Genomic DNA, 24,595 nt, shown 5'->3' on the forward strand with positions numbered 1-24,595 from the left:
TTAATGCTTTAGGATTGAAAAAAAGCCCTGTCCTTTCCCGGGAGACTAGAAGATTGTTATAAAAATATAAAAGACTACAATCATAACAAGATTATCAGGGAATAACGAATACTTGGACGGACATTGTCACTTTAAATTTTTTTAACAACTTACTGCATTAGACATGCTAATGTTTTTATTTTAAGACGTTTTGTCGATAATGTTTGCAAGTATAATTTATATCTATTATTCAAAAAAAAAAAAGAAGTTTAGCACGAATACATAACGGCATATACATAATATATACGTGGGGAAATGAGAAAATGACAGAAAGATTGAGGACAGATTTTGGTATAAAGTATAAATCATATAAGATATGTCAACAATGGTAGTTCTTTTTTCAACATAGCAATCAATCGTTACAAATTCACAGTATTCTCTTTATTCTAAAAATCATAAAAAGAAAAAAATATATATATATATCCTTTAAGACAAAATAATAGCTCCGAGCATTAAGAATATTCCATCTGATTAGGAAATGTTCGCATCAGTACCAGATTGTTTTTTATTTTCCGTGTTGGAACGAATATTAACATCCTAAATAAAAATATAAAAATTCACCTTTTATTTATGATAAAAATTTATAAATAAATTAATAGTATATGCAGTGTTATCAAAACAATTAGCAAAACAAATATGTGCGTTTATTATAAAAAATATTTCATTCAATAATACTCCACCATTAAATTAAATTGCTTGAAAAACCAAGAAAATATAATGGTAATGGAGAATAATTATTTATTCCGAAAATGGAATAGGTATAATTTCTGTCAATATATCTGCATCGTGCACACCAACCATATTATTTCCTCCAGAATTCGATTCAATGAGTGAGTTTGATTCTCCTCCAGGACCTCCTCTAGTAGAAGTGTTGACAGGTTCTGCTGTTTCGATTTCCTCTATTTCTTCCATGTCCTAAATAAAAATAATAATGAGAAAAGAGTAATAATTGAGGATGAACTATGAATATAGATAATATGGAGTAACCTCTTCCGATAATAGCTGAAATGCAGCGTCTAACGTCAACTTGGCGCTATGCGATCTTTCAAGGAAATAACCATTCGTATTTTCATTACTCTGACCAGGAGGACTCCAATTACTGTAAGAATATTGACCCGGTGGATAGGAACCAGGTACACTACGACCGCGATCCAATTCTTCGGTTAACCACACTACAGCACTACTCCATGTATTACGAATATCTGGAGAATTATCGAATATCATCTTCGCAACTCGACAATTTGAAAAGAGTGAAACTAATAGTTTGATGCAATGATAGGCCCGTTTATGACAATGAGTGGTAGACTTTGTTATATTATCGAATAGTCCATCTCTGGAGGTATTTTCGTGATGAATACCTTTTAGAGCATTTTGAATCCGTAATGTCTGCCAAGAATCTTCAATGCGCAATACCGTCATCAGTAAATCCAAATATAGTTTTAGCTCATAAGGGTAGACAAGAGAAATATGCCAAAGAAGCTCACAAAGTACTGCGTTAGAAAAGGTCATATTCTCCCAACAACAAAATTGAATTAACTTCTTAGTATCTTCTTGGGAATTCGCCTCTTCCACTAACTTCTTCAGATATTCACATTTAACAAAGACGAGCTCTGCGACCTTTTGTTGAATAGGCATGATAGGCTCTGATGTTTCTGCATATGGGTTGGGAAGTGGATTACCATCTACTTTTTGTGAGGAGCACCTGTTTGAAACATCACAACATCTAATTAAGGTAGAAACTACTTGATATAATTTTCCGAACTCAACATATTGGTATTTAATCGGTGGTCCAGGACCTTCGTCTATAGCTACTTGAATAAATATGGCTGGTACGTTTAATTTTAACAATTGGGTCTTTTCTGGTACTCCCAGAGAAGCATACATAGAGAAAAAGCTAAAATATTGGGTTATATGACGACCATGCTCAGATACTTCCATCCATAAAAGTGATAGAACTGTTGAGAGAAGGTGATCAGCCAGTGTATTTCCAACAATTTCTATAGGTATAAAAGGCTGTTGTAAAATAGGTGGCGCCGGAACTGGGCCATCATTCAATGAGAAATGGGCTAAGCATACAATGATACGGCTAAAAGCTGTTCGGACTTCGACGGATGGGCATTCCAACATGTATTCACAAAACCGAACAGGATGTGCAAAAAGTGCTTTCTGTCCAAACCAACTACGCACAATCGGTGAACAATTTAAATAATCATGTAAGGAATCATACCAATCTAAAGCAGAACCTCGGAGGGATTTTTTAGTGTGAAAGGCAGATTGAAATAGAAATTTTGATGCGAGTTGTACAGTTGTCAAGGCGATTTCTTCAAAGTCCGATGCCCATTTGTGACTATTGCCCATGGTGTTTATGGAATGTCTGTCACCAACAGGGTTTACAACATGCCTGTTACAACATATGAGTTGCTTCATAAATTTAAAGTATTCATTATTGAATTGATTTCTATGATGAAGAAAACGAACATTTTGTTTTTGTATGCTCTTCTCGATAGGAACCGGGATTTTGGTACTACTGCTACTACTGGAGTGGACTGAAACTCCATTCAAATTTAATTCATTCATTTTATTCAAAACATCAACAGCAAGAGAGTCGTCCGCAATGTCAGATCTACAGTAAAAAAGCATGTACGCATTCCACCAGCGTTTCTGTCGCCTACTTGACGTACGTTTTGACATTTGATCATACACTTCTGACACACATTCACCTCCGTAGCATTGTGCCTTTAATTCTTCGTCATCATCAACCTTAACTTCTGACACCTCACCATCATCAAATTTATACCACTTGTCTTTACTCTTAATATAAGAATAATAATGACCTCCTGAGGCTTGTCCAGAATGAACAACCATTCCTCTCAATTTATAAGTATGGACGGTTTTACCATCTAAGTCAGAAGGATCTGCATCTATAACCTCGCCTTCAATTTTAGCAAGGCCTCCAACAGTATATGGTTCCATATCAAGAACTCTTGGAAATTCAAAATAGTCATTGAACTTAATGGCACATTCTCTTTCATAATCATAGTCAAAACGTTTTAACTGAATCACAAGTATTGGAGGGAGCTTCTTAATACATAATCGTTTCATCGTATCAACTTTTTTATCACATGAGGCACAATGATACGCATTATTTCCATCTAGGAGTTCACCTTTCACATATTCATGAAGAGAATCAGTCAAGTTATTATGATTTCTAACTTCAACACTTAATACACAAAATGGTTCTTCTCTAGAGTAACGATGAGGACATGTCTTGCATATCATTTGATCAGAGAGTACTCCTCCGAGGACTTTAGTCATTCGTTGTTCATAGCCCAAAGCTTTTAGAGCTTCATCCACAAAATCAATAAGGCTCATAAAAAATTCAACTGCATCTTGTTGTTCCCTTAGATTTACAGGCTCGCCTTGCATTCTAAAATGCTTCCACAGTCCTTTAGGAACATAAAACTGAAGTTTTGTATGAGACAAATGCGCAAATATAGCTTGAACTTGTTTTAAAATCGTAATGTTATAATCCTTCCTGGATGACACTGCTCCATATTCACCTATGTCTATATTGTGATTGTGCTCATTGGAATGAGCCTCATTTTCTCGATCTTCTCCACTAAAATCCTCATCAGGATCATTGCATGCTCCCTCTGCCGAAAGCACTCCATTACGAACGCCTAAAAAGAGTAAATAAAGATGTATTATAAAATATATACAAATAGTTCGTAAGAATAAACTGGCAAATTATAATCACTTTACCTTCAATCATAAAAAGCTGCTGCAACACAGAATTCATATAACATGTAGCTCCGGCATTTTTTAACCCTACAAATCCCTTAAGAGGTCTAGGTCCAACAGGTGGAAGATATTCCCATTCATAAAGTGATTCATCGCTGTTTGCATAAAACATCTCAGTAAGCATATTTGCAACTATCTTTAAATTTTTAGAGCATTCGGTGCATAAAATAACTAAAACTTCAAATGCAGCCATATGTGTTTGGCCCGTAGTACAAACAGGAACAACATTATCCATTGGGATTTCGCCAGTCTGATTATATATAACCATCATTTTTGATGAAGGGAAAATAAAATCTTCAATTATATCCTTAATTAACCCAACAGTATTCCCAACTTCTATCTTCTTTTCGGGACTTAAGAATGCAATGAGTTCTCTTGTTATTCTGAGGTGTCCTTCCAGTAAACTGTCATCAACTCTAGAATGACCAGTTTCTCTAACATCATCTCTTACTTTCTTGAGCCAATTAATTTCATTATTGAGAAGACTCTCGGTGGAATTTAAAACCATACCTGTGCTTGATACATTTAAAAGTAGACATGAAAGAACAACGAAATACTCTGAAGACTGTTTAGCTTTCTGAGTGGCTGTTGTGTTCAAAACGGAAAAAAGTAAATCGATTAAAATTTTTGGCGAATTTTCATCGTTCGAACATCGATTTGTTATCGTTAAAAATTGTTCTCCTGCTTCGATTCGAACCCTCTTCAAATTTGAAAGGAGGATCATATCAATAATAAATTGATGCCACATTTTTTCCTTATTCAATTTATCTAGACTAGGTGGATAAAGAGCTATCGCCAGCGTAAGGATTTCCATTGCTTCTTTACACAATGATATTTGTTCTGGCATTAAAGAGTAGACATTTCCTTCTTCGTGGGGAGCGTGCAGTTCTACGTCAATATAAGGAGAATCGCTGGATATTAAATTAATGTTACCACTAGAACTTGCCCAAGCCAATCGTATAATTGCTAGAACTGTAGAATAATCCATTATGTTTACTGTCATGTATTTAGCTAGCTGAGGCGCGATTCGATGTGATATTTGCCTTAGACGGAATTCATTAGTAGGATTTGGTACTTGTATTAATGCCTTTTGAAGAACCATTGTTATAGCTGGACTAGATGGGGAGGGTGAATCAGATATGATGCCGTCTGCAGCTGCACATACAAACGCATGACCCACGACACAAAAAAGAAATTTACAAATTTTAGCAACAGATATATAACAGAGTTGTTTCATGACATCGTCGGCATTAGAAAGGAAATCTCTTTGGGTAAGGATACTTTTAAAACATTGCATGCCACCAGCCTTCACAAAATTGAGTTGAAATTCAAGGGTTTTATCAGTAAGAGTTCCAAGTCCTGGCATTAGGAGAGCATACATAACTTCAAGATTATAAAGGGTCTCGGAAGGAGATGAAGAAAAAAATTCTTTGAATAATACATTATCTCCTGATGTTTGTGTAGCAGCAATTTCATGACAAAATTTCCTCATTGAATTGACAGTATCAAAATCCGGAGGCATAATTTGAAGAACGTGTCGTGCACGATCTCTTAGATCCGGAATGTTTCTCTCACATCCTAGGTCGGCAAGCTGAATCAGAAAACGCTTATTTCTGGGAGATTTTGCCATAATAATTCCAGGCAAACTTTGTTCTGCTTCGTAGTTTGGACCATCATATAAATGATGAGGGCTTGAAGTAGAAGAATCTGACGAGCTATCAGGAGAACTAGCGATATTACTTGAAATTTGACTAACTTTTCCAGTCACAATTGACTTGTCAGTTAACTGAGTGTTAAGTAAAATCTTTCCATCGTCCCTATTTTCTAAACATTCACCATTGTAAAAAAGTTCCAATTTAATAGATGCAGAACTCAGTTTAAGTCTTTGAAAAATTTGTCTCCGAAGAGACCCTAAAGTATCATTAGTATGGACCAGTATGTCAACGTCTTCATTTTGACGTCCCTGATGAGTAAATCTGATTATGAGAGATAACTGTTTTCCCTTGGCGGCACGATAGAGAGGAACATAAGATCTTTCCTCTCCAAAATCTGAATCACATTCAAAAATATACTCGTATAAAACTTTTAAGATTCGAATAAGTTGTCGATATTTCATCTCTGTATCTCTTGCTCCTGGATCCATAATTGATATTGTATCATAAATAGGTCTCAGCTGTTCCATACAAGTAGATATGAAGTCTTCATGTATTTCTAATTGAGAATCAATTAGGGACGGACCAAGATTTGTAAAGGTTTCTTCTAAAATATCAATGGCACGATTTGCTACTTCTTCGTCCGGAGAGCTACGAATTATTTGCCAAATATAGTCGATTCCTATTAATTCTAAGTTATTCATTAAATAAATTCTTCTTTTGATAATCAGTTTTTCTTCCTTTGAATTAACTGACTTAAAAAATTTATCAAAACATTGAATACCAGATTCTGTCATAAGCATTGGATCGAACTTAAGAATATTCTCAACAAAAAAGCTTTTACTGATTTCCGGGTCTAGATCTGGTTCTACTCCCATTAATTTAGAAAACCAGTCAAAACAAGCTTCACGATCTTCTTTAAACACTGCTTTCTCCGCCAAACACTCCCATATTTGTTTTGCTTGAGCAGCACAAAGCCATAGTCGTCCATCTTTAAGGAGAAAACGTAAAAAAATTAATCGTTCACGTACTTGAACAATGTGATCAAAGCGGCCATCAGGAAAAATTTTTAAGGGGTCTTTATCTACAAATCCCTCAGATTCTAGTTGTTTTATGTAAGATGTTAAGTTATTTGCGACTTTAATGACAAGAACGTGAGAGGATTGGAGTCTATTAATAACGTCGTGCCGATAGGCAACTCCTTGCGCATGGTGATGAGGATTAGGAAGCGTATTGTGTGGATCATTATTTGATGATTCAGGATAAAGGGAACAAATTTCACGAATTTGTTTTAAGGCTGGAATTACCCACTTGCTATTATTGTTTATTTCATCGATACAAGCATCCAACCAACGATTCTTTTGACCTTCACTATTTTGAGTACAACTATAGTCTAAAATTTTGACGTGAGCTGCAAGCGCTTGATCCATGATCTCTGTTGAAACGTTCTTAGAGTGAGATAATGTCCAAAATAAGTTGAGAACTTTATCTGCCATAACTCCATCTTTATCATCTTCCGCAAGTCGTCTTATAAGCTCCAGTAATTTTTCTCTCTGTTTGTCATTTGCTTCGGATAAAGAAGACTGAAATCTTTTGAAGAGATGATCAAGTTGTACAGGTGAGAAATCCCAGGCTAATTTAGCTAGCAAGTCATGAACATTTTTAACAATGGCTTCGTGTTGGCCAACTTGAGCATCCCATATATCATCTAAATCATGAGATGAAAGAGAAAATTCTCTAATCTTGAAACGAATAATTTTTTCCAATTTTTCAACGTATTGAGGTTGATGAAGAGAATCTTGTAAGACAATTTGTAGAACCTTATTTTCACAGAGCCAACGTGCCATTCTTTCAGCTGTCAAGAAATCTTCTTCTGTCCCTGGTTTCCCTACAATCACATTATTATTATGTTGGGGATGATGAATGGGTACATCGAGTCCACTCCTTCTTTGAGGATTTTGGTGATAATAAGATACAGACGCTATCACCCGATTTACTTCATTCAGAGCGTTCATTTTTCCACCAAAAGAGGAAACGCGCAACTGTCTCAGTATCATTTGAAGACGAAACATTTCTAACTCACGGATTCGTTCTTCGTTTTCTTCTCCAGTTAGAGCTGCTGTTGACAAATGCTTGAGAGCTAAAAAGATAAAATTATATATATATATGGTATACTAGGGCAAAAATATATCTATCTATCATAGTTATTGTTAATTACAAACACATAATTGCAACTTTTCTTTGAACAAAATCTCATGTTTGATGACTTAAATTCTCAAAAAGTACATTTTAAGATATACTTTAGAATAAGAATTTTCCGTCAAGTTTAATAGGTGCAAGTAGGATGCAATTTCCTTTTTCCTACACAACGACAACAACCTATCGCATCTTCTATTATTTTAACTAATTATATGGAAACTAAAAAAATATATATATATTGGAATAACCTTTAATAAGCGAAGAGAGTGCGTCATTTTTGCCCTCTTTTTTGAGTTCTTCATCCTTGAGAGACTCAAGATACGAGGGAATGTGAGTAAAAAGAGGAAGAAAATACTTTTCAAGTGTTGACTGGGAAAGAAATTCCGCACAAAAGCCGAAAGGTCTAATAAGAGCAAGAAGGAGAGGTATTCCCGGGGGTGGGGGTTGCATGAGTCTCTTGGATATCATGTCAAAGCCTCCCAAATTCCCAAAATGATTAATAAGATCCAGGAGCCAGCCTTTGGTCTGGATGTTGTCTTTGGTGAAGGTCGGTTCTCGCTCAGGTTTGAATCCCGCATTGTACACGTGGAACTTATGATGGGGATTCAGGAGAAGAACCAGAAGATCCTTGGAAGCAAAGAGCTCCTCTTCTTCCGCCCCAAGAGCATGAGTCCATTTGAGAACGAGGAGCTCCATGAGTCGCTCACAATTGAGCAGAATGTATTTCTGAATATCCGGCTTCCATGAGGAGACGGCTTCATCGGTCAGAATCTTCACAAAGGACACCGGAAGCCCGTCGCGGTAAAAGCGAAGGCAGTCCTCGCACTCCACGTCCTTCCCTTTCTTCGCCAACCGGATGGAGGCTTCCAACAAGACCTCCAACTCTCCTTTCGGAAGCACGGGAATCACCCAACGAGGGTTGTTGATCAACTCTTCCAGTTTTAACAGCTTCTCCAAAGGATAAGGAGGATCCTCCTCCTCTTCTCCTCCTCCCACACTCATCTCTATGCTTGGATTGATGAGGATCAACACTTTAATTCACTCCACTCCAATCTATTCCAATTTCACACTTTTCCTATAGGCTACAGTCTAGTCGCCATTCGGTATTCCTGGCCTTTTGATTTCCAGCTCCCTTCAATATATTCAGCTAGAAACTCGATTCCTTCTTCTTCTTCTTCTTCTTTTCTTCTTCTTTTCTCTTTCTTTCTTTCTTTCTTTCTTTCTTGTCTTCTTCTCTTTCCTCCGTCCTCCTAATACGCGAGTCTGTCTTTCTTTCCTTCCTTACTTAATTCCTCGATCATTTATCATTATGAATATGCAGCACCACCAGTCTTTTCTTCTTTTCCTTTCTCTCTCTCTCTCGCTCTCTTTTTCTCTACTATCATTAGTGATGCAAGATGTGAAAACACGGTCCAAGACCGATCTTTTTTTTTCAATTCGGTCGTAAGCCTCTATCGGTCAAGTTACTATTTTTTGATAACATAAAGATCCTCAAAAAATCAAGAACCAAGTGATAAATATTATGCTAATGAGAAAATATTTTTCTTAGTCACTGATCCTTTGATTTCAATGTTTTCCAATGAATCATTTGAGCTGTAGAGTAATGATGAAAGCAGAACATATTTCAATATCAAAAACATTCTTATGTTTTTCTGCAAGTTTGTTCAATTTCTTTCGATTAAATCACAAGAAATGAAACTGAAATTATAGCTATCTTTAGACATATGTGTAGATTAAATTTCCCTGTTGTTGAATATCTTTGGGCTACAGGCACCCAAGTACCCCCAAATTGGGAATCTGATGTCTTTTAAAAGATTTATGCTTCAAAAGAGATGGATTTACTTCAATGAAAACAATCAAGCGTCCAAAATAAATTATTTTTCTGTTTCCTTAATTATTTTTTTAAAGGATATTTGGACTTCAACTTCCAAACAGTCAATTGATGAAGTGATTTTCGCTTATAAAGGTTTTTTAAAGCAAGTGACTATTCTTGGTAATTTCGTAATTTGGCAATTTTAGCGAAGATATCAAAATTGGCAAAAAATATTTTATTATAATTTAGTCCTATTATGACAACCTTGATTGATTTATTTATAATTCGATCGAATTCTATGAGTGTCCAATCAAGGGTTAAGTGATCTTTTTTAGACTGATTGCGACCGAATTTTCGGTCCATCCTGCGGTCTCAGAACGAAATTTAATGTTCTTGAAATCCTGGAGCGATTGGTGCTCCGAACTATGAAACAGAACATAGTTTGCCTAGAATTATTATCGCAAAACCTCTTAGAAATGAGCGTTTTCCTAATCAGCTTGCCACTTAGGATGTAAGAGAAACATTCCAGATCTTAGAAATCGTGTACGAAACATTCTTCAAATTATGCCTCAAGATTATAACACTGTCAATTACATGAGGTCATGAAAGGCCTACTATACAAACATCAGGAGATAATGTATTATTCAAACATTTTTTTTTCTTCATTTTCTTCAGAGACCTTATATAATTTCCTGATTTATGAGTTATACAAATATGATTTATATGTAGACTGAATTTTAAATGAAACCGATACAATATAATTTTTTAGTGGGACTGGAAAGAATCGTACGACAAATTTAATTTATTAGATGAAGTTATCCAATTTCTTATCAAGAATTTTTTGATATTATATTTTGTAAAAAATACATTTATAAAAAAATCTGTCTCAGACCAGTCTGGAGTTTTCAAACGACCGCAACACTAACTATCATCATTCCATCTTCATTCTTTACTTCTTTCTATGACCCCTCTCTCATTTTTTTTTTCTCTCTCTCTTTCCCACGTAAGTTTTTTTTTTTTTTTTTTTCTTTTAAAGTTATATTTTTTAAAAGTTATTAAGATTTTCAGCTACGCCCAACAACCGGCTTCCTGACATAAATTCACTCACTCACTCAACCTACTTTTCTTCTTCTTTTTTTTTTTTCCCCTTCCTTTTTTTGACTTTCATTCTCAAAAATTAGGGATGTTAAAATTGTCCATATCCTCGTGAGCATACATTTAAAAAAAAGTATATGTTTGTAATGAGCAAAATATTAGTGCTCTTATAAATTATTTTCCCCTATTTTGAAAATTCAAACGTATTAGCGAGTAAGGAGCACCATTCTTTTTAAAGTAATCTCCGTCTACAGGATTTTATTTTTATGGGAGCCTAATTTTTTAAAGAGACCAAAAAACCTTTTTGGATTCTTTTTTTGGATCGGGGCTGCATTTTAGCAAGTGACTTTCCTTTAGAACCTAAAACAAAAAAAAAAAATTTTAACCGTTTGCAATTGAAATTTGTTCTACTAAGCGGTAATTTTTCGGAGTTAACGACAAAAATCACTCGTTAGGGGGTCTCAATATCCTCATTACAATCCCCAGCGGACATCCCTTGTAAGTCAATGTCAATATCTTCTATCCAGGTCACCAATATAAAGGACTCGGAGATTAAATCCGCGCCCTCTCTCCTATATGCAAAAAAAAAAAACATAAAATCCATTTTTAATATTTTTATTTCAAAGAAAAAACATAGTCATTGTAGGTCATGTTTCTTGAGGCTTACCCTTAATTGCCCTCAGCTTCGATTACGGCCTCTGAAGGGGGGGGGCAGGCCTTGATGACAAGGTTCCTGATAATGGATACAAAGTGATCCTTCATGGCGGCCACCAGACTTGCCTTAGTTTTGTAGGAACGTCTATTTGTGTGTGCCTCAAGGTAGCCCTAGACGAAATCATCCATCGGATTAAGATTGGAACAGCTGAGGGGCCACTGTTCGTTGGTCACGAGGTCGTAGCAGTTCTTCTCAAGCCAGGCAAGATATTTGTTGGATACATGACAGGGTGCAGAATTCTGCTTCAACACACAGAGAATGGCTCTGGCCACATGGGTGATCCAGCAGATCATAGACTGTTGGTGTAACATAACTATGGTGCATCTCAGTTCCTCCTCTCTGAAGTGAATCTCCGGCACCTGAGTATTACTCTTCCGTTGAGACGAAATTAGACTGAATTAATGTGCCTTGTCTGTATATTACGCAGAATTTGAAAAAAAAAATTGATATGACGACATTTAATCCCAGGGCGACAGAAAGAGGCCGCAGATTTCATTTTTGAGCCCTGTATACTTTTCTTTTTGATTTACACTTTCAACGATTAGTAACAGTAACGATCTCTAGCAACGTTCTCAAACTATTTTTTCCTATTCCATATCCCATATATGAACGCTTAAATATGTGCATCTTCTCTTTCAACACGAAAAACGACATTACATAAATTTTCTAAAGTTGTTTTAAAAAAAAACGTACGCTTCACATTGGGAAACACTAACCTATAGAGAATTGCCCACCTCAATGCCCATGATCAATTTCATTCAAAATAGTAAGTAAAATACGCAGAATTTCAATTAATGGATTTAATTTATCTATTATAACTTCGTATTGGGGCATACATAGAATATATATTATTTGATTGCAATTTACAAGGAACCATCTTGTTTCCACAAGACATATCATTTTTTACATCCTTAAGGAAACTTTTTTTTTATAAATTCATAAAAGCCTTGTTTTTGTGAGAAAATTCTACTTTTTAGGACAAAAGCTTATTTTTTTAAATTTATTAATATTACATTCTTAAATTGATTAACTTCCAAATATTCACACCACTCTCCTAAATCTAAGATACATAGTGTCTTTAAAAAAATCAAAATATGGTACCCCTAACTTAACTCTACATCAATAAATGAGCCTTAATGAGTCTAATTATCCTCCAAATCTTCTTTTAGAGACTCAGTAACCGTATCCAAATCTTTTTTTGTGGCAGAGTGTCGTTTTTGGCTCCCTACACTTGGGAGAGGAGGATCTTTTTCGGATAAGGTTGATAAAGCTGAATTTAAGTTTACAGTTAGATTAGACAACACTCCTGAAGCACCACCATTGATTTTGGGTAAATTGCGTACAGTTGCAGTTTTACGTATGGGTCCTAATTTAGGATCCATACTTCTTGTTCGGGCAGAATTTCGTGCCGAGGATTCCGCTGAAGAATTAAAATCAATTAACTTTGCCTTCTGAGCTTGTTCATACGCAGATATCCTTCTTTTCCCTAATGGTGGACTTAGAGCATTCGAAGATACTTTACGATTCCCTGGAGCCTTTGTTTTAATCATTTGTTCTCCGATTGCAGTTGTCTGAAATTGAAAACGCGAATACATATCAGCTAATAACGGATCTAATCTATAACTATTAACAGTGCACATAATGAATATACAACTTACAATTGTACTCCCATTCTTCCAATGATAGTCAGCTGGGAGTAAGCCTTTTTGAATGAGCGTATCTATAGTTCTATTTAGATTTTTTATTTCAGCAAAATAGGATTGAACAAAGTCATCATAGTGATGAAAATCCCGTCCTTCTTTGTCCATTTTCCATTCCACTTCCCTTAAATCGGATATGATATCATTCTTTGTTTTTTCCAGTTCCATCACAAGACGTTTGAGCTCCGTCTCGGAAAGAGTATCCCAGTCTAAGGCAAAGGAATTTGGAAGAGGATGGAGCTTGTCGTTTTGTATCTTGATCTTAATCTAAATTGAATTGATAGGATAAATAAATTTTGTTTATTTATGAAAGTTTAATCATCTGCATGGTATTTTTAAATTAGTGATGAAAAGGGATTTGTTTTCAATTTCAAAGGACTATCGAGCAAGTCATACCACAACTAAAAAGCAAGGTAGTGGATAATATAATATTGTATCTTGCTAAAAAGTCATTTATTCATCGTAACTTTTTTCGTCCACTCACATAACCTCTCACTCAACCCCATGGACGGAATTCATGACTGACAAACCCAATGTACACATTGAAATACAAACATAATACATATATATATACTATAAATAGCTAATGTTGCTTTTCTTTCAATATCATTCAATTTGCTTAAATCAATATATTTTTTGACATTTAAAAGATTGCCTTCTATACATCAATTCGTAGTTTTTCATGATTCAATTGAACATTTCCCTTATTCTACTTTCCATTTTATTTGTTTCAGTAGAATTGCTATTAGATATATATATTCTTATCAACAACGCAGTTATCTTAGGCATTTTATATGCTATGTGCTGCATGAATATATTAATTTGATTGAGTAACACAGACTCCACAGTCTACATACATACATTTGAGAAAGTCAGAAAAAGAATCTTGAAATTCTCTTTGTTCCTTCTTAGATTTTTAGAGGAACATGCTCCAAAAAGAATAATGACCCACTTCTAACTCAAGGCATCACATTATTCACAATAACTCTGTCTTTCAACATACCTGTTCCAACTCATGCTCTAACCACTTTTTTTGCTCCTGGAGCTGTACATTTAAATGCTTTTGATTCTCATATTTTTGCTTCTCCTCCGAGTCATCAATACTTAAATTCCCTCCTTCCAATTGAAGCACATTCCTTTCCATGGCCGTCACTGAGCGCTCCAGCTCCTGATTAGACCATTCTAATGTGTTCTTTGCCTTTTGTTCCATTTCAATCTCCTTCTTTAGGTCCTCAATGCTAGGTTCTTTAGGCTCTTTTGTCGGAGAGGGAGTTCTGGAAGAATTTTTCTTCCGATTCGAAGATCCTCCACTCTTCTTTTTTCGTATCATGCTTGAGTACTAAATAAGTAACAAAGTTTAAATAAACATCCTTGATCAAGGTAGTGTCGTCATGGAAACCCTCTTTGGTCTTATGTATGTATTGTACTTGTTTGTTGCCTTTTGTTTTTTAAGAAAGGAAAGTTGTTGAAGAAACAGGTCTCTTGAGACTCTATAAATACATAGAGGTTTCTCTCTTGGGATCCCATTTTCACAGGATATTTACATATTAAGTATATTATCAATCTTGAGGATCAGAGAAGGGGACTCAACCCATGTAAAAATCCTGTCTTCTATGGTTTGCACCTATGAACAATTCCCAGGAAATTTTGAATTAAATTATTACATAATAGAGGGCAAGGTAACTTAATTTCAAAAAGTAATTTAACAAGTTTTATAAATCAGCAAAGTTTTATTTCTTGTTTCATAATGATAGTACACATTTAAAATTTATTTTACATTGTTTTGAAAGATAGCTGATGTTCACCATTGTCCATACACTGAAAAACCCGATTCACTGATAGGTTTTAGAGGGTAGTTATTTTATACAAAAAAATGAAAAATGTAATTAGTAAAATATATATTGAAGTTGTAGATGATAACTTAATTAAATAGTTAGTTATTGGCGATTACGTAAAGGTAAGAAAAACGTTGGGTTGTCTGGAATAAATCCGGTTTCATTAACCCGATTTGAACAAAATCTCACCTGCATAGAGTTCTTGGGGGACACCAAATCTGATGGCACTAACTTTAATTCTAGTATTCTTATTTGTGGAGTTATTTGCATATAAAGAATTTTGCAAATTTGAAATTATAAAAATGAATTGAAAAAATATTTTTTTGTATATTAGAAATTAAAGCAATGATCGGATTTTCGTCAATCATACCAATAAAACTCAGGAGCTAGTTTAATTTCATAAAAAAATCCATTGATATGTTTATTGGTAATATTTGTTTTCGACGGCAAATGCTTCAACTCACTATAACTTTAGAATTTTGCCTCGAGAATGATACCACGCCCACATCGCTACTACTTATACAGCCACACAACATAAAAAATACCGTTATGTATGAGCTACTTTGATGTAATTCATTCAATAGAAGGTAATGAAGATTCACTTAAGATAATGTTTTTGATGAAATTTCATAATTAGTAATGTCTTCTTTTTATTTACAAAATTATTTCTTTAAAAATTAGACTCTACTTTTATTTTCAAAAAAATTAAATTTAATAAAAGGAAACGATGCCAAAATTTGTTTCAAGCCTCACTAACACTAAAACTGCCCCCTTGAGTACAAATAATGTGTACTGACAAAAACCTAACCCTAAAACAAACCAATATATAATTAATTATAGCTTCACTTTCTGATGACCACAAAATGTGTTAATTTTAGATATTTCACGACCATCTTAAAAAAAGTCTTCTTAAAATAATGACTTAATGGTATAAATTTGACAGTATTTACTAGCTCAGTCCATAATTTTTCTGGGATCACTGCCACCGAATGTATTCGCAAATTATATAATGGTGACGTAATGAAGGATGTCCACAATTTTTATTTTTTTAGGGGAGGGAGCATTGCTGTTTGGATTTTTAAGAATTTTGACCAGGGTTGGTGACTCGCTGAAATTTCAAGGGGTGTCCAAGTCCCGAGTCCAGCTTGAAGTTCAAGACCGACTCCTGAGTTCCACTTGAAATTCAAGATCAAGTTCAGAGTACAACGGGAATTTCAAGTCCATGGCCCGAATCTGGCAAGTCAAACACTTGGATAGACATATGTATACATTTATTGTAATCTGTCTATCAATCTTGATGAACACTACACTATAAAAGATAAAAAAACATTATCATTATCATAAAAAGGGAAGGTAATAATTATCTTCAAAACGAATCATTTTCCGTTTCGATTATATATTATGTTTACAAATACTATATAAGAAAAAACAACAAAAAAGTATTTATATATCTAAATGTGATTTTAAGAAAAGATTGCATTCAGAAGGTCATAGTACACAAAAAACGCAGCTACGTAAATAAAACGGACTATTCAGTACCAGACTGACAAGTGCCTTAAATTTAGACGAGTCCCGGTCTTAAGAAAACATAGCAAACCTGCGAGTGCACCAGTTCAAACCCGGTTTGGCAGTCCTGATTTTGATAGAATGTTTAAGAACTTTTTTTAAAGAGATATCAAACTTTTTTCAAAAGTTTTAGAGTTAAATTTTTTTGAAAGAGATACAATCTGAACAAGTAATATTTTGATAAATAACCTTTATGTATTTTTAACAATCATTTGTGGGTGGGCTGGAGGGGATGTAGCCCCCCAATTAAGGAATGTTTTCTTCTAACAAGAAATTTTAAAAATTGAAAGTTAAAATTTAAAAAAAAATCAATTAATATTAGAAATTTAACATAATTTTTCATTTTTTTCCCTTAAAAATGTAATTTTTCATTTTTTTTTTCCAAAAAAATTAATTTCCTGTGAGTAGCTATGAATTTTTGAAATTTTCGGAGAAAAATTTTATATTAGAAATTAGATTTTGAAATTTTTGGAGAAAATTTTTTTTTTATATTTTTATTATTATTTTATATTTTATTTTATTTTTTCCCAAAAAATTAAATAAAATAGTGAACAGCTGTGGATTTTATAATTTTTTTTAAAGTTTTAATTTTATGAGTAATGCAATGAATTTTTGAAATTTTTGTGAATGGCTGTGGATTTTTTAATTTTTTTTTCAAAAATTTTATATTTAAAATTTAATTTCGGAATTTTTTACCAAAAAATTCAAAAATATATATATACAATTATAATCCTGCTTATAAACTGCTTGAGAATTTTTTCGGCAACAACTGATAAAGATAATTTTTTTGGAGTAGGCAAGGTTAACTTCATGATTACCCAAAGTCAACAAATAATATAAACAAAAGGACCAAGAAAGACTTACAGATATTTATCCTCATTATATATATACATCCAACTTATTAACACATTCTTCAGTTAAAAAATACTATTTTGCTACTAACGTTATTTTATTTTCAATAGTTCTTTGATCGTTTTTACCTTTATTTATAGTTTTGATTTTTCTGATGTGTACCATTGTTTTTAACCTCAAAAGTTTATATCGTAATGACCTTCTTTTTTTTTATTTTGCTTGTTTCTTAGTATTAAAAATCTGTGTTATGTAGTGTGCTAAAGTTTTTGCTTTCAATTATGAGCTACTACATAGGATCTCAAAATTTAAAAATGGGTTTCCCGAATTAAGAAACTTTGAATAGCATGATTTCCCTATTCCTTCTTTGAGTAAGGTCATTAAAAGAAATTAAGTACATATTATTACATCGTTATGATCTTAGAAACGCCTCAAGATCTACACCCTAGATAAATGCTCATCATAATTACATATTCCTTCAAACCAAAATATTTTCCTTCTGTAACTACGTATAATATATTGACCATCCTAAATACCTAGTTTTTCATCTTAATGAAGAACGAACTGTAATTATAATTATTCATTTTTACAATTTATGAAAAAACATTAGTCATTCTTTAAAAAGTTATAATTAAAAAATGCCAAAAGGTTTAAAATCTAACAAAGATGAAACTCACAGTAACTTACTTATTGACAAGACTGGCTTCATTTAACAAAGTGTAAAGATCCTTAAACTATACGATAATAGCAATAACACGGTTTTTCTTTACTTCAATTAAACAAAGAAATTAAATTTTCTTTGAAAAAGTAAAGTAAAAAAAATCTATTTACTCCATTTCTAAAGAAGAGTATATCTTAAAAGAAAAGGAAACACCAAGAAGACTAATACAAAAGAAAAATAGCAAATACACACGTCAAAGGCTCTATATACATATGCAAAGGTAAAAAGTGAAACCAGTTCAAAGATAAGCACTATATCATTTCCAAGTTCAATAATTAATTATGTACTCCATTTGGAGAGTTTTGTTAACTCTTTTAATCAAAATTTTCCGTTTTATTTTCATCTAAGCTACTTTATCAACTTCAGACTTTTATGAGGAAACAAGTACTTTGAATAATTGAAATCTACTGGATCCAACATTTAGATGTTGAGTATAAGTGAGGCATCGATCGTTAATAAATGATTAAAAATATACCAGAGAAACTTAAATTATCAATTTAAATACACTGCACAAGAGATTATTGTAGCATAGAGCCGTTCTCAATCATTAGCTATCAATATTATGCAAGGACATAATTCACTTTTATTCATTTCCCACAGACTAAAACGATCTAAAAATAGGAGAGACAAAAACAGAAAAGTAATTCTAAAGAAAACACACATACTGGATATTATGGACCTACATATGTTACAGAAGATCCCCAACTACTCCAGGGAGTGAAGATTCCTTTGAGGTAACATCCTTGTTGAGAGGTAAATGTGATGATTCTCCATTCTTGCAAGTGGAATAGAATGACTTAATTTTTATATTATTTGATTTCGTCATTAATAGTTGTTATTACATATTTCAATATAACCATATAATGGTAGGATATTTATTAAAATAGATTTGAATTACTCTTCAATTATTACTGGAACAATACCAAGAAATGCAAAAAAGTAGAAGTTGCCACTTCGCCCCACTAGTAGGGGGCAACTTTCAGAAAAAGAAGAGTGGCGCCTTCTCTTCTTCCTAAGAAGTATTCTTCTTTTTTCTATTTCTTCCATCCTTCGTTTTACTACATAAAAGTTGAAAGGTTGCGTTAAATATACACAAAATTCAGTCAGGGAAAATCGTACATATCGTATAATGGCTGTTGTAGCTTATGTCCACGTTGGGATCAAAGAAGAATTGAGGATCGACATCGGAGTAATTCCTCCATATATTACACTGGTCAACCAATTTTTTTTGTTTTCTTTTATGGACTTTGACAACGGTTTCTTATAGAATTTAGAGTGTTGATTCCGAATATATGCTTAGATTTGCCACATCACATCAAGTTTTTGTGATATCTGATATTTAATATTTGTGGATGTTTACATAAAAAAGCCTATAATGATACCACGTGTTCCTGTTATGTATGTAGCTTTCTCTCTCTTTGACTCGAGTACTTAACGTGTTTTAATATATATGTCGATATATGTCACATTTTATCGTAACAGAGATGCAGAACTGAGGAAGTTCTTTGATTCCGACAATCACTTTGTATGCTGCAGTGACATTGAAGGGTTTCTTGTGGCTATGGGATTATCTGTGTCTCATTCAAGTGAGTTGAGACTCTTTATTGATAGCTCAAAAAGTAGTTTAAAGTGTGTTTTACTTCACAATGGTAACATATATGGATGTATCCCTATTGGACACTCAGTCTCCATGAAGGAGGAGTATGGAAACATCAAAATAGTATCTGAACGATTGAAATACCTCGATCCCCAGTGGATAATCTGGGTGGATTTAAAAATGGTGAAATTCCTTTTGGGTCAACAAGGAGGTTACACAAAATACCCTAGTTTCCTATGCTACTGGGATAGTAGAGCTGACAAGGATCACTGGGTTAGAATGGAATGGCCATCAAGGCATACGTTGGTAATTTGGAGAGAAGAATGTCATTATTGAACCACTAGTTGATCGAAAAAACATCATCCTTCAACCATTGCACATCAAACTCGGTATTATGAAGTAGTTTGTAAAAGCTCTTGATCACAATGGTGATTGTTTTCAATACATATGTTCAACCTTTCCGATTCTTAGTGATGCGAAGAAAAAGGCAGGGATATTCGACGGACCCCAGATCAGAACATTACTCAGGGACATACATTTCATTGAGAGGATTACCGCTGTCGAATCTCGAGCGTGGACTGCATTTACTAATGTGGTGCAGGGTTTTCTTGGGAACAAGAAAAACGACAATTACCAAGAGATTGTGGATGAACTTCTCCTTAGTCTACGAGAGCTCGGGTGCAGAATGAGCATCAAACTGCACTACTTACACGGTCACCTGGACACGTTTCCAGACAACCTTGGAGATGTTAGCGACGAACAAGGTGAGAGGTTCCACCAAGACATTAAAGTCATGGAAGACAGATATCAAGGTCGTTGGGACTCGCATATGATGGCTGATTACTGCTGGAGTTTGATGAGGGATCATTCAGATGCTCTACATATGAGAGCGTCATCAAAAAGGAAGTTTACCCCAAAAATGAACTAATATTTTTGTCTACAAACAAAAATACACTGTTCCTGCATCTACTAGTTTGATATAGCATTCTATGTTTGTAATAATATTGAATTTTGTTAAATATGTTTTGTATTTTTTTAGTTTTGTATGTTTAAACAAAATTAGATTGTTGTGTCTTGTATTGAAAAATAAAATAAAACCTTTTAATCAACCTATAGTTCAAAAACCTCATGTGATAACCAACAACTAGTAACACATTGAAATCAGCAGCCAATATGCAAATAAAAGCACAAAAAGAAAAATAATGTATTATTTTTCTCTCGTAAATTAACGATTTTTGGTATGTGTTGTAGTATTTTTTCATCGCCCCGTAATTCAAAAACATGATGTGATAGGCAAAAACTAATGACAGATTTGGAATTAGCAGCCAAAGTGGAGTTAGATTCACTTTAAAAAACCCCATGCAAGAAAAATTGTGTTGGTCAGTGTTATTGATAAATAACACGTATGTAGCGTTTGTATTTATTACTTTAACCTCATATATTCTTGTATCTAATTTAATAAAAAGTCATGACAGTTAAGCTGGTCTCCTTCCACACATTCTTCAAATTTTGTCAGGGTGACCAAATTCATTTTTTTATTATTTTTATAATACTGGCAGATCACATTATTTTCCAGTAATTCCAGTCTATATGTCTTTGATGTATACGTAGTAGGATATGTGTTTATTTCATTCCTCCTACGGCAACTTGCAGCAACTCCATATCTAGCAATGATATAGGCAGGAATTAAAGCGATGTCGATCCTCAATTCTGCTCCAAATCCAATAAGAACTTGCAACCATAACTCATATTCAGGTAGCAACTAAAAAAAACGAAAAAAAGTAGAAGTGGCCACTTATCGACTATTATCATATTATTTTCATCTATGATAATAACCATATTATAAGCCGCTTCCGATTTTTAGGACATGTTTTACACACTTCTAGTAAAATTTGTTTAACAAAATGGTAAGATTGTAGAAGCGTCCACAAGATGATATTTCCCCCTATGGACGCCTCTAAATTGTGTTACCACACCAATATATAATTTAGCCTCCGCCTGCATGCAAACACATTTTGATGCCGCTTTATGGGTCTATCTCTACAAGGTACTGGTTATAAGTATATTGTATAGCTTTATTAAGCATTCTTTATGAGAGTAGACTGTCCCGTAACTAAAGAAAGGACAACGAAATCCTATGTGTGATGATGACTCACTCAAAAGAAGAAAAAGTAACAACAACTGTTTCTTAGTAATAGAAGTAGACAATGGTCACAATTAAGTTTTTTGAATGTGTTTTTTTTTCATCTTATTTTTTGTTTCCCTCCTTTTACTTAGTTAAATATTTAAAATATAATTTTTCAAAGAGATGTGTGTTTATGTCTTATCTCTGCTACAGATTTTAACGTTTCAAATAGTTACATGAATACTCATATTTACATATATAAAAAGTCTGTTTTTCTAGTAATAGTTTCTCCTATTGTCTATACCACACATTGGTCAAACTTTAAAACACAGAATATCAATTATAGAAACTAGGACTGGGGAAGATTGAAGGACCAGAAATATTCCTCACACCAAGAAGTAACCTCATATTAATAATTAACAGGTTAACGAAAAAACAAAAAATAATGATCCTAGGACTGACACAATATCATTTATCTTCCAACAAATGCAGGACTCATTCAATGATCATTGGGGAGGGGAGGGGGGATAATTTGAACAATTACTTAGATGATTTGCCTCTCAGGATTGAGTATATAATTTTGTTTCTTTTGTTTGTCAGAAGATTTTATGAACCCCTTTTGGTTATGAATCATGATAAAAACCCAGTTTAGAATGGGCATATAAAAAAGCGAAAAATGATGTTTCATTAGATCAGCTACAGTCAGCTGTGACAAAGGAGGAAGGAAAAAATGATATTAACAAGAGAATTTGCTAGAATTACTCCGATGTCTGAGTCCAACAAGGACTTTCAATTATACTCTGCAACAAATCATTATCCTTTTTAATAACACACACGAATATTCTATCAGGTTTTGAATATAACCTGAATCTATTTAAGAAAGGATGTTCACTACTCAAGAATCAATGAAAGCTGCTAAGGAAAAGAAAATTCATTCTTGAGACTACCAATTCCAAAAAAGAACACACAGCTAAAATATACACCGAATTTTCATAACTGTTTATGAACAATAGAATCTTGATTTTGTGATGCATTTTATAGATCACTGACTAAAGATATCATAAAGTTGAATATTCCCTCTTTAAAACATCATGCTTAAATAACTCTTAGGGATATTTTTTTTTTTTGTTTCCAGATATGTACATAAATTAAATCAAATCGCATCACTTTTGAAAAAAAAATCCCTTGCTGTCAAGCTATTTGAGTAGGTACAAATTATCCCTTCAACTTTTTGAGAATTTACCTCAAAACATTGATCAAAAATCTTAAGGAACTCACTTAACCTTGATCAAGATTGTAACTGCAGTTTTTCGTAACGGGTATGTTTTTGGGTTTTGAGGCTTGTCTCAAGAATTTTCTAAATGAACTTTCCAAAAGTTTCATGTTAGCATTATATGTATTAGATATTAATTTCACCTAAGCAGCATTAATTTTAGTCCAGTAGACCCACTTTACCCCATGGGTCGGTCAAATGGCTATACAGGGGCGTCCACAGTATTATATTTGGGAGAGGTGCTTGGTTTTGTAGAGTGTTTTCAAGGGTATCCTCAGAAGGTTAGGAGTAATGAATACCTCTATAGAACTTTTTCATACATATTTGAACGAGTTTATGTGGGGGAAGTGTCTTAAGGATATATGTCCTTTTTATAGAATTATTCAAGATATTATGACGTTCTTTCATATTTTTCATATATTTTTTAAAAGTTCATTTATACTCCAATTTTTTTTTTTCGGTTTCCTGACTTTGATGGCATATATATTCTTCACAATGATGGCCCTTACTTATATCCAAGAAGAAGTATATAGGACTTAAATGATGTCTTTGGATCAAAACATTTTCTTTTGGAAGGATTGAGAATTAAACGAATTGGAAATTTGGACTGCTTTAATTTATTTTAGAAATCTTCTTTTCTTTATTTAAGTCTGCCCTTCCAAACAATGAGACTTTCCATCTATTTTTGTGACACCTGGAAGTGTTGATTATCTGAATAACTCGAAATAGTCGAGATCCTTCTCTACTTCCTCAGTCAATTGAATGTATTCTTCACTTCGCGTCCCTACACTTGAAGTACCAAAGTTATTTCCTTATTATTAAAAGGTTGCGAGAATTTAATTTCACTATCCACTGTCGCTGTCTCCAATTTCGAGATAAAAAGATAAAGTATGACGTGCGGGCAAACTGGTACAGGATACCCATTATTTTTTTCACCATGTTCTCTTACATCACAGCTACTCCTGAAGACAAAGACAGCTTGCTTGGCACCCCAAATCCTAGAACTTCATTTGTTGCCACATTCATTGACTGTTTAAACTCTGACATTATCGCCGTTATGGGAGTAAGGACACTCCTGGTCAGCTTTTCTTCAAAGAATTTCATTCGCTTTGTTTAATGTCATGGATAAAAATATAAGTGCTAAACTGAATGATGACATCCGATTTTTATCAAAAAAGAGAATGGCGGCTAAGAATTCAGAAGCTAGTAGAAAAAAGCTAAATTTCAATCAAAATCTTCTGACTTGTAGACTTGGACCAACTTTGTACTTTTTGATAGTGCCTTTTCTTTTTTATGTTTTAAATGTTTATTTTGATAGAAGTACAAATAAAATATCACTTCCATTAGAAATATATAGCCTTATTTTTATTATTTTGATGATTTTCCGAAGCAAAATACTTTTAAAAACTCTTTATTTTGTAGCAAAACACTTGGAGAGATACATTCCATATAGAATAAACAAAGGCCCATATTGGAAACGCGTGAGCCCAGTGTCTTGTCCTGCTTACAGGATTTCTTGATTAAGTATATACATTTTTTGTGTGCTCAAAGTGTATTAAAATTTCCCTTTTTATTCACTTTGCATATGAAATTACGTGGGCTATCCAGGGGGCAA

At 33.6% G+C, this 24,595-nt stretch overlaps 2 protein-coding genes and 1 long non-coding RNA gene across 3 annotated transcripts; all 3 read right to left on the reverse strand.

Annotated features, from left to right (window-relative positions):
- Window positions 1–405: 405 nt before the first annotated feature.
- Window positions 406–9,000, reverse strand: faf (ubiquitin carboxyl-terminal hydrolase-like faf). The gene is made up of 5 exons (XM_040713371.2): window positions 7,940–9,000; window positions 3,802–7,632; window positions 1,027–3,719; window positions 838–954; window positions 406–576 (listed from the first exon to the last, which is right to left on the reverse strand). The coding sequence occupies exons 1-5, from the start codon at window positions 8,691–8,693 to the stop codon at window positions 511–513; spliced, it is 7,461 nt and encodes a 2,486-aa protein (XP_040569305.1). The 5' UTR covers window positions 8,694–9,000; the 3' UTR covers window positions 406–510.
- Window positions 9,001–12,099: 3,099 nt separating this feature from the next.
- LOC121118791 (uncharacterized) lies at window positions 12,100–16,290 on the reverse strand. The gene is made up of 4 exons (XM_040713378.2): window positions 15,800–16,290; window positions 14,018–14,353; window positions 12,973–13,281; window positions 12,100–12,885 (listed from the first exon to the last, which is right to left on the reverse strand). The coding sequence occupies exons 2-4, from the start codon at window positions 14,342–14,344 to the stop codon at window positions 12,457–12,459; spliced, it is 1,065 nt and encodes a 354-aa protein (XP_040569312.1). The 5' UTR covers window positions 14,345–14,353; window positions 15,800–16,290; the 3' UTR covers window positions 12,100–12,456.
- A 2,007-nt stretch (window positions 16,291–18,297) lies between these two features.
- Window positions 18,298–19,417, reverse strand: LOC121118803 (uncharacterized). The gene is made up of 3 exons (XR_005864577.2): window positions 19,105–19,417; window positions 18,669–19,043; window positions 18,298–18,596 (listed from the first exon to the last, which is right to left on the reverse strand). It is a non-coding gene; the product is annotated as an uncharacterized lncRNA (long non-coding RNA).
- Window positions 19,418–24,595: the final 5,178 nt, after the last annotated feature.

The sequence above is a fragment of the Lepeophtheirus salmonis genome, chromosome 1 (assembly GCF_016086655.4).
Source record: "Lepeophtheirus salmonis chromosome 1, UVic_Lsal_1.4, whole genome shotgun sequence".
NCBI classification, from domain to species: Eukaryota; Metazoa; Arthropoda; class Copepoda; order Siphonostomatoida; family Caligidae; genus Lepeophtheirus; species Lepeophtheirus salmonis.